Source organism: Triticum aestivum, chromosome 2B, assembly GCF_018294505.1.
Source record: "Triticum aestivum cultivar Chinese Spring chromosome 2B, IWGSC CS RefSeq v2.1, whole genome shotgun sequence".
Taxonomy (NCBI): domain Eukaryota; kingdom Viridiplantae; phylum Streptophyta; class Magnoliopsida; order Poales; family Poaceae; genus Triticum; species Triticum aestivum.
In genome coordinates this window covers 76108064-76118848 of record NC_057798.1, presented here as the reverse complement: position 1 = coordinate 76118848, position 10785 = coordinate 76108064, and the positions used below count along the sequence as shown (strand labels likewise).

Below are 10785 nucleotides of genomic sequence, written 5' to 3'. Positions count from 1 at the left end.
CAATGGCAAGGCTGACCAGCGGCAGCCTTGCCATTGATTCCCCCGCGGGAAATCGAGGCCGTTGGGGGAAGACGAGGCGCCGAGTCGCTGACGCGGCTGGCCCGCGTCTTTTTCGCGCCAAAACAGCTCGCCCCGGCGCCCCCGGGCGCCCCCCAGCGCGCCGGGTTCGGGCTGGGTCCGCCGGCGCTGTTTTCGGCCCAAGTCGGCGAAAATCGGGCTCCTGGGGGCGCGACTGGGCCATTTTTTCGGCGTCGGCGCGAAAAAAACGCCTGGGGAGGTCTTCCTGGGGGCGCGGCTGGAGATGCCCTTAGGCATCTCGATCTGTCTGCATGATTCGGCGTTTGATGGATTGCGACGAGGCCGTCGGGTTGGAGCGGAGGTCGGTTGGATGTGCCGATGTCAGTATGGAGGCGCGCGATGGTCGACGGCGGCGGTGGGTGATGCAAACCGATCTTAGATCGGAAAATCAAAACGAAAACACCAATCAATGTGGCCGGCTGGAGAGAGAATGTTTCCGAATTTATTTTTGCGTTTACAACAATGCTTGCAATTTTCTAAAATGTTTGGAATATCAAATTTGGTTTTTATAATTGTGCGTGTTTGTAAAAAATCTTAGCAATTTCAAAACTATTCACATTTTTTCCAAAAATTGTACTTCTTTTTCTTAATTTTTTAAATTCTTCAAACATGTTCACAATTTCTAAATTCATTCATATTTTCTAATAAATGCTCCAAATTTTCAGAAAATTCAATTTATTTTCACATTTTTGAAAAAATATTCAAAATGTCAAAAAATTGATTTTTTTTTAGAAAAGCTTCAAACTTTTGAAACTATTTCCGTGTTAAAAATGTTCATTTTTTATCAAAAAAAATCCCACAAATTTAGGGGAATCTCCACATATTCAGAAAACGACTACTAAAGTACCACGCTTACATTTTACGAATGGTCTGGCCAGTCGGATCGTCCTTCCACCATCTAGTTGTGTGTCTAGTTGCTGTTGGACGCAATGAGAGAGGAGGGTGCGCAAGGAGCTTCATTAAATTTGTCAAGGAACATCCTTCCACCATCTCTCTAAAAATCTTGATCCCACATTCTCTACTATCTATATATCTGTCTCTATCTCTATCTCTATACTCACTACTTAAAAAGAATGCAAAGTTTCATGTCTAACTTTTTTTCTTCTGATAATCAACTTAACTTACTTACCTTTTGAATCAATTTCACTTCAACTTAGTTACTAAACTTCTCGTCAAAATAAGTATAAGGCAAATCACGGGCAGATAAATCACAAGTTAACATAGTACAATATTTATATCACGTTGCAACGAAAGAGCATTGTGTTAGCCCTTAAAAAATCATCTTGGCGCTATCTTGGGGGCCTGTTTAGGCTTGGCGGGATTTGAAAAATCTTGCATCACTTGGCAGGTTTATGTGCATTTTATAATCACCGAGTCCAAATGCAAAATCCAACCGAATCGAATAGCTAGGATAGGCGCAGTGACACCGCGTTGAGCAGCCGGCCACCACTAAAAATTAAAAGATGAGAACAACCAAACTGATCCATATGTCACCCGCCCTGCTATTTCACATTTGAAAATTAAAGAGGAAGATGCAGACAATTTCACGGCCTGCTTCCGACTGTCAGCAGCTTCACTGCAAGTGGATGCATTTCATTTTTAACCCGACCTTGTCAACCTGGTTCTGGCTGTGTGACCTGCGCCTGCTTTGATTTATCCTGCGCTTCCACCTGGGGACAGTTCGGACCAAGACTCGTTCCTCACCATGCGCTCTGGAGCTTAATTGCACCCGTTCCCGCCAAGAATCAAGCAGCGGGGCAGAAGAAAACCCGTCGCCACTTGTGGTCGACGACCACGACCATGGAGGCCATGCAAGCTCGCCTCGCCCTCGTCTTCCTCATGTTCGTCGCGCTCGCGGGGGCACAGCCGGCGCCGGCGCCGGCGCCTGCCGACGTGGGTTGCAACGGCGTCTTCCTCACCTACACCCCCGAGGCCCACCAAAGGATCAGGCCGTTCGTGGACCCCGCCGCCGCCGCGGCCGGCAGGCAGCCCTACTCCTTCAGCGCCAGCGCCACCGTCCTCAACAACGGCGTCCGCACGCTCCCCTCGTGGGCGCTGCTGGTCGCCTTCGCGCACGGCGAGATTCTTGTCAGTCTCGACGGCGGCGTGCTCACCTTCGGGGACGACCTGCCGTACAACACCACGGCTGCCGGAGGCGGCGCGACGACCTTGTCTGGGAACCCGCAGACGGACCTCCTCACGCCGATCGCCACAGCCGGCGACCTTACCAGGATACAGGCGACGGTGAAGCTGGTCGGGACGCTGTTCGCCGGGCCAGAGCCGGTCGTGACGCTCCCGTCCGCGATCTCGCTGGCCGACCCCGCGTACTCCTGCTTGCCTGTCGCCACCGCGCCGAGTGTCCTCTCCGCGTGCTGCGTGCTGATTGCGCCAGACCAGCCCTCGGCCGTGCCGCCGGCGGCCGGGAACGCCTACCTCCCGCGCGTCACCGGCGACCTCGTCATCACCTACGACGTGCTCCAGGCGCACGAGACCACGTACCTGGCGCTGGTGACGCTCGAGAACAACGCGCCGATGGGCCGCCTCGACGGGTGGGAGCTGTCGTGGGAGTGGCGGCGCGGCGAGTTCATCAACTCCATCAGAGGCGCCTACCCGCGGGAGGTGGACACGAGGGGCTGCCTCTACGGCCCGCAGGGGCAGTACTACAAGGACCTCGACTTCTCCAAGGTGCTCAACTGCGAACGCCGGCCGGTGGTGCACGATCTGCCGCCGTCGCGGCGCGACGACACGTCCCTCGGCCAGATCGAGCACTGCTGCAGGAACGGCACCATCCTGCCCAAGACCATGGACGAGGCGCAGTCCAAGTCGGCGTTCCAGATGGAGGTGTACAAGATGCCGCCGGACCTGAACCGGACAGCCAGGCCGCACGCCCCGGCCAACTTCAGGGTCGCCGGCGCCTCGCCGCTCAACCAGGAATACGCGTGCGGGCAGCCGGCGCTGGTGAGCCCCACGGAGTTCCCGGACCCGAGCGGGCTCGTCTCCACGACGCTCGCCGTCGCGACGTGGCAGGCGGTGTGCAACATCACCGTTCAAGACGACGCCAGGCCGCCCAAGCCGCCGCAGTGCTGCGTGTCCTTCTCCGCCTTCTACAACGAGTCGGTGATCCCCTGCAGCACCTGCGCGTGCGGCTGCCCCGCCCCGGCGGCGCCTACGACGACCTGCAGCACGACGGCGCCGGCGCTGCTCCTGCCGCCGCACGCGCTGCTGATGCCGTTCGAGTGGCGGGCCAAGGAGACGCTCAAGTGGTATCACGACGAGGAGCTGGGCGCGCCGCCGAACCCGATGCCATGCGGCGACAACTGCGGGGTGAGCGTGAACTGGCACGTGGCCACGGACGCGGCCGGCGGGTGGAGCGCGCGGGTGACGCTGTTCAACTGGGAGGAGGGCGCGGACATGCGGGACTGGTTCGCCACCGTCGTCATGGGCGACAAGGTGTACGGCGGGTTCGAGCAGGCCTACTCCTTCAACGCCACCGCCGTCGGGGACGGCGCCATCTTCATGCGGGGCAGGGAAGGCTTCGAGCTCCTGCTCAGGGAGAGCAACGTGAGCGGCGTGGACTACCCCGTGCCCGGGAAGCAGCAGTCCGTGCTCTCCTTCACCAAAAAGAATGGCCCCGGTGACGTCGACGTGGTTGGCGGCGACGGGTTCCCGACCAAGGTCTTCTTCAACGGCGAGGAGTGCGCCATGCCGCAGATGATTCCGAGCCAGGGGGCTGGCATTCACGCGAGCCGTCGTGGTCTTCTCCTGATCGACTACATTTGAATTTTGGAGCAATTTTGGAAATTACGTTGGAAGGAAGATATTTTTTTCTGGAAATACAACATATTGATACTAATACTGTTTTTCCAAAGGATTGTCGTATCAATTGCACAGAAAATAAAATTCCCATATTTTCCTTAAAAAAATCAGGAATGACACAAATTACTGCAAAGAGATAGATAATAATTTGGGCATTTCAACAAAAAAATAGGAAATGAAATACAAAAATAATTAGCAAAATTATGAAGTAGTTAAACCCACCTCAACAATTATACAAGTCGAGCCACACAAAACCTCATAATATCAAGGATAACAATAATTACAGCTAAAAGGCCAGCAAGAATAAGCATTGTGTTCTATTAAAATTGTCACATTTCTGTGATTGATCCAATGCCTATGTGACTTAAACAGGATGGTTAAGATTTTCATATAGCTTTCCAAAAAAGTCAGCAGTCACCAGCCCTTTAGGAACGCCTTTATACTTTATGGCTTCAACTTGGGTCTCTTTTCTGCTGCTAAGACGGCGTTAGAATAGTCACTAAACATCTTTGAAAACTTCCACCGTATAGCTTCAAGAAATCTGCAAACAAAAAACATCACCAAGAGAAATACTCAGGTGAGTGCAGAAGAAAGAATAGGACACATACAATAGTGTTTGAGAACAAGTGTATAAAACATGGAGATGAACAATATAACAACAAGGCAGGGCGGAATCATGGACATCTCAACAGCAGAAGCATGAAAAGTTCTAAAAGCCGTTCTTTGCAAGTTTCGACATTGTTCATCTGGCCATACTACAGCCTATAAACCAACAACCACAAGATATAACGACATGTCGTCACAACATTCACAGTTCACTCCATGCCAACCAAAAAAAAGATGAGCAAAAGAATGGTCAAAACTAGTCATGAACAACAAGTAGGCTTTCCCAGGATATGCCCGTCTTTCAGCACTACGATCCAGTTAATTCCATGCTTCATTTCACCATGAACAATGAACAAAAGGAGAAACCAATGACGACAAAGTTTGAAACACTTAACCAAAAATGAGAAGACACCATTGAGTGCAGAATCCGGTCACTATATTGTGTCTGGCTCTGCCTAAAAACGAGAAAAATAAGGAAGTTCCAGAACAAATAGAAACTATAATTGCTTCTAGATTCAGTACGGCATAAGCACCAAAAGGTAGGGTGATTATAACATTCAGCAAAAACCATTCTGTTTGAAACGTTGCGTACTAAGAAAATAATATGTTGATAACTGCGAGTTATGGTGAGTATATGATATCTACTTATCTATTTACAATGTAACTAAAATAATCATGAAATGAATGGGCCAAGATACCTGTATTATACATGAAACAAGGTTGGACCTTTGCATTTCTGGAATGCCATCGGACTGCAATTCATTTACGTAATATTGCTCTGTGTAAAGCCTGCAGGGGATATTAGCTTATAAGATGCACAAAGTGGTAAAACATCCCACCAAGGTTAATAACATTACAGTCTGCAGAATACTGGATCTTCAGAATTTAATACATGAATATTTGGCTTTCAAAATACTCAAAAGTAAGTGCGTTAAAAAGGAACACTGTAGTAAAAAAAGCATTCAGTAAAAAGACTATTTGAGTTGAGAACTAGGAATTGTGAAAATGGACCACCATATTAAATCAAGTTATGCCATACAATCCAGTGTCCTTAACAATAAACTATACATGCATTATATCAGTTGTAACTAACATTGTTGTCTTAATCCAGTGTCATTAACAAGTTTAATTACTTATCATGTTTTCTGCATGGTAACCTAAAGTATATGCAGTGAGTATTGGAGAGTAACATACAAGTAAACAGTTATGAACAATTACATGTTTTTTCTAGACAAAACTATGCTAGCAAGCAATTCAGTTTTCTCAATATCCCTAAGACTTTGTGCCATACTATGCACTACAGGTTGAGTGTATACCTTAGTTAAGTCTATAATGGAGATTCAATTTCTAAAGGCATCCAACCTTGTGCATCGCTTTTTTAAAAACCGAGGCAGTTCGCCTGAAGTACTGACCAGTGATGCAGCTGAACAACTCAACAGAAATGGCGGCATGCCTCTTGCAATTTCTAAGGAGGTGAAGAAATCCCCTCACATTGTCTTTGTAGATGGTTTTCTTCCCTGTTTTATCTTCGTAGGAGAAAGGCTGCTCCAGAAATGAGTTCCTTAGAAATTTGGTCTTTATCTGCCATCCCTTATACCGTGGTAATGCACGGATTATAGAATTGTACACTTCTAGATCATGTTTCTCTAGATCAATCAACCTATCATATAGGGTCATCAGGATATGTCCTCCTAAGGAATCATCAAGCAACCCAATATGGCAGTATAATAGTTCTGGGGGTTCACCCTTCAACAACATCGAAAGCCACTTAGAAATATCGTTTGGTATTGCCTTTCCAAGGAGCACTTCGTTTCTGATCATTCTCGCAAAACTCGCATTATCTAAATCCACATCATCATTGCTTTTGATTTCCTTTAGTGTTCCTTCTGTTAGGTTGCCAACCTTAATAGATTTGGATCTATCAACAACAAAATTGGCAGCACCAAACTCTCCTCTCATTGTCATTCCATCAAAATGCATGGTTGCCATGGCTAAATTAGATTTTCTGGAATAGAGTTTGACTTTAATGGCCGCCAAAATGGAGAAATTGTTGTTATCACTTCCCGATGTTGGGACGAGTTGGGTCACATGACCTTCATTATCACTGATAAATTCTTTCATAGTAAATGTTTCAGATTTATCTAATGAACAATGCAGCCAGTGGTGAAATTTTCCATTTTTATTCTCCTCGGACCGTGATGTACCATTTCTCTCAATGCAGGATCCTTTTCTTTTGTTGGTTGATATAACTAACCTAAAATATCACAAAATGTACTATTACTATCATATTGTTTTGAGGAATTTTTATTACTATTATAGATACAGGAAAAAAAATCATGTTATTCATTGCATAGAGGGATAAACTAGTATTACCTTCGACAGCTACTGCTTAGTGTGGTACAATCGGAGCCACTGACATTGTTGCACCCATCGATCCAATCACTAGATAATACCACTTTTCCTTCAATTGTCCAGATTGAAGAGTTCAACATTAAGAATTCACATATTTAGATTGTACGAGATTTAAGGTATGAGTTGCCAGCTCGTACTGGATTAATGATACAACTTTTCTGCCCAAATTAAAGTTTTTGTTTTATAGTCAGTGCAGTCATATTTAATCTTATTTTATGTCATACCACAATAAAAAATAAATAGTATTATATCAAACTTTTATACTTATTTAATCTTATTTTATGTCATATTACAATTTAAGAAGTATAATTTTTTATTATTTAGTTTGTATAGTTAAACTCATAATTTAGTTGGTATAATTAACCATTCTCCTCTTTATGATAAATTTAAATTATGTGATGTAACACAAATTATCTTTGAATTATTTTTGTGATTTTCCATAAATTATATAGTGCATACATACATATTTATAAGTATGCACATATGTTGCGTATGTTTAAGTTTCATTAAATATCATGTCAGTAGTTTCTAAAGAATAATGTCTAACTAAATTTTTAATAGTGATTTTTAGTGTATTATTAGATGGACATACTTATAGAACCTTGTAGAGTATAAATTGTACCATTTGAAATTGTGTTGCAAGTTAGATTCGGTAATAAGTTCAACATATGCATGGTATTGAAAATGCAACCACCACCGATGAACCTAGACATATTGTTGATTCTGTTGTACATACATACAAATACACATAGATACATACACACACACAAATAAGTATATGCATGGTATTGAAAATGCAACCACCACCGATGAACATAGACATATCACTGATTCTGTCGCGCGCGCGCGCGCACCCACACACACGCACGCACGCACGCACGCGCGCGCGCACGCACACGTGCACCCACGCACGCACGCACGCACGCACACACACACACACTAAGACTCCATCTCTCTCTCTCTCTCACACACCGTTTGTTTATTTGGTATGCTTATCTAGATGTTTGGTTTCATCTCCTGTATACAAGAGTTCATATCAGTTTCAAAAATAAAATTTATGTACGAATTAACAAAGAAATCTAGTTAATGTAATGACACCACGCGGTGGAGGTTTAGACGGTCTCGGAAGATCACACGTCCAGCCATTCAGAAGATGGATTCGTTAGATGCAACAAAAAGTATGTCCTCTGAAGCGTGAACTGCCACACGTCGTTATCTCCTAACGTTCGCTGCACCAAGGAGGAGGGAGAGCTCTCACATCTCACGGACAGGTCACACACTGGTAACCATAAAATGTGGATATGGCAGGGGACCGAGGAGGAGGGAGAGCTCTCACATCTCATTGACAACTAGTTATCTCTTAGGAGCACAAGCTCGTTATCCGTCATGCAAAGGCTAGGAAGGCTTTGCCTTCTTTGATCATGCTTGTCTCGTGAGAAATTTGAAGAAAGAGAAATAGTTGCGTCCTCCGCCGCCACACCTCCCCATCAACCTGGATACTTCAAGAATCAAGGAGGAGACCAAGCTTTGGGCTTTGGCCGGTAACTTTCGCTTGGACATTGTAACTCCGGGAGATTAATCCCTTAACCTTGTGTTTGTAAGTCCTAGGATGTATCCCAACAACAAACTAGCATGACAGTTTTTTTATAAAACGGCCCTGACTTTGTGCCATCTACGCACTCACAAGAATAGTCAACGGAAGTACATCTGATTCTGAGTCCGTAGCCAAATGGGAGAGAGGAGGGAGGGCCTGCAAGAAAAAAGTAAGAAAAGTCTAGTTTTTCAAGAAAATCGTATTTGTAAGTCCAGAAATTTCTAGAAAGAAAAAGCATTGCCTGTAGATATCAGTTGCTGGTATGTGGATGCGAAGTTTGAAAACATGTTCGTTTGCGGTCTGTATAAAACTGAAAAATATACGTATATGCGTCCTAAGTTTCAAACTTTGTAACTTAACCCAAAAAATGATCTGAAATGCGAAATGGCCTCTCCCTATTGGCTGTTGATTCAGGTTCAGCTGTGCCCCGGTTCCAAAAATTCGCCCTCACTAACTCAAGCATCACTGCTACAACTCCTCCGGCTTCGTACATATCAGACGGGGTGCCTTGCCGGTACATATACCTAACTGAAAATCGTTAACCGAAGCAGGTGAGCGTACGGTCTCCTGATGAAAGGGAGGGTTCTTGAAGAGGCAGGGCAGCGTGCCGTCAGGGGAGGCGCACCGGTTGGCTGTTGTACGAGCAGTTGGCCATGTGCACGCCTTGCGGCCAGTAGACGCCCTTGGGGTCGTCGAACCACAACTCGTCGCCGCCGCGTGCCATGGACACCTGCCGCACGTCCCTAGGAACAAGAGGCCGTTGCATTGCTGCATGATCGCGATGATTCCCGTGCCGGCGAGGTTGCCGCCGATGGAGTGTGAGGGACCTGCGCGTAGGAGGCCTTGGCGAGCGCCACGCGGTCGCCGTGGTCGGCGCACACAGACTCTACGATGTTGACGAGATCCACCTTCACGCGGGTCACCCGGGCGCCGGGCAAGGTAGGAGAGCATGCATGGCTTCATAGAGCTTGCCCGTGCGGCAGCACGAGGCGATACCACCCTCCACGACGCGGCCCACGGCAAGGTCCTCCACGCCATCCTTTCCAAATTTGACAACTTTTCTCCAAAACTGTATCCATGACGGTCACTTATTTTTTGCGGTTGGTTACCGTGGGCTACTCGGTTTCGTAGCGATCGCGTTTCCGGCCGGTTCCCCCGATCGATCCCTATATACTTCCTACTTCCACGGCGCTGCCCACGGCAACCAACGCCACCCACGACCACGCCAATGCAGATCTTCGTCAAGACCGTCACCGGGCAGACCCTCACGCTCGAGGTCAAGGGCACCGACACCGTCGACAAGCAAGGGACGATCACCGGCACCGCCTCCCAAGACGACCCGCACCATCTGCCGTCCCTCGTCTTCGCCGGGAAGCAGCTAGAGGAGGAGGACGGCCGGACGCTGGCCGACTACGGCATTGGCAAGGAGTCGACGCTGCACCACGTGCTCGGCCTCCGCGGCGGCTTCCGGCAACGAAGCTGCTACCCCAATCACATCAGCCCCAGCCTCCTAGCGCTTGCGCTCCGCTACAACGAGAACGAGATGATCTGCCGCAAGTACGTGCATATATACATCGCCTCTATACATACATACTACACAGACAGGCCTATAGGTGCTTGATTTTTTTCATCTCTCCGTCCTAATTAAGTTTTCATATACAGGTGCTATGGACGTCTTCCTCCTGGGGCTACCAACTGCCGCAAGAAGAAGTGTGGCCACAGCAATGACGTATGTATATCTCTCTCTTCATATTAGCTACTAGTACGAGTTTTTGTTGCCAATAATGTCCTCCCTCGTAACATATTTTTCTTCTTCTTCAACTAAGGCCCAAGAAACGTTTCGATGGTAGAGCAGGTTTACGAGGGAAATAGTGACATGTACCTACAACAAGGCGACCATAAGGACCGATTATATATGCTCCCCTCTGCACCAGTGATCAGCATCTCCTGCTTTGCTTGGCATACATATATTCTTGAAGCACCTCCTGCGCTTTTCCTCATAACACTGATGTACAACTGCACTCTTTTTTTTGTAATATATCTAGCATTCCGTGGACATTGCCATAATGTATTTTTGTTGTTTATTCTTCTCAACACGACTTTTCAAATTCTGATGCATCCCCTACTTGTCACATACTCCAACCTCCGATGGTGCCTGTCATAGAATCTCCGGTTGTCGTCGTAGGGTTGTCTTGTCGTGCACGCGTCGCAGCAACCCCATGGTGGCTGGCTGGTGCAAAGTTGGTTGTAGCAAAACTCATTGTCAGTTGTAACAAGAT

General features: G+C 47.1%; 2 protein-coding genes across 2 annotated transcripts; both read left to right on the top strand.

The window, feature by feature from the left end:
* The first annotated feature begins 1720 nt into the window (after positions 1-1720).
* On the top strand, positions 1721-3858 carry LOC123038984 (COBRA-like protein 7). Its single transcript, XM_044462332.1, has one exon. The coding sequence runs from the start codon at positions 1879-1881 to the stop codon at positions 3856-3858; it is 1980 nt and encodes a 659-aa protein (XP_044318267.1). The 5' UTR covers positions 1721-1878.
* Positions 3859-9715: 5857 nt separating this feature from the next.
* On the top strand, positions 9716-10551 carry LOC123040526 (ubiquitin-60S ribosomal protein L40). The gene is made up of 3 exons (XM_044463342.1): positions 9716-10063; positions 10169-10235; positions 10333-10551. The coding sequence occupies exons 1-3, from the start codon at positions 9735-9737 to the stop codon at positions 10354-10356; spliced, it is 420 nt and encodes a 139-aa protein (XP_044319277.1). The 5' UTR covers positions 9716-9734; the 3' UTR covers positions 10357-10551.
* Positions 10552-10785: the final 234 nt, after the last annotated feature.

Coding starts and splice junctions, on each gene's coding strand:
- LOC123038984 (XM_044462332.1), top strand. CDS start 1,879: ATGGAGGCCATGCAAGCTCGCCTCGCCCTCGTCTTCCTCATGTTCGTC.
- LOC123040526 (XM_044463342.1), top strand. CDS start 9,735: ATGCAGATCTTCGTCAAGACCGTCACCGGGCAGACCCTCACGCTCGAG. Junction 10,064..10,168: donor AACGAGATGATCTGCCGCAA/GTACGTGCATAT, acceptor TTTCATATACAG/GTGCTATGGACGTCTTCCTC. Junction 10,236..10,332: donor AGTGTGGCCACAGCAATGAC/GTATGTATATCT, acceptor TCTTCAACTAAG/GCCCAAGAAACGTTTCGATG.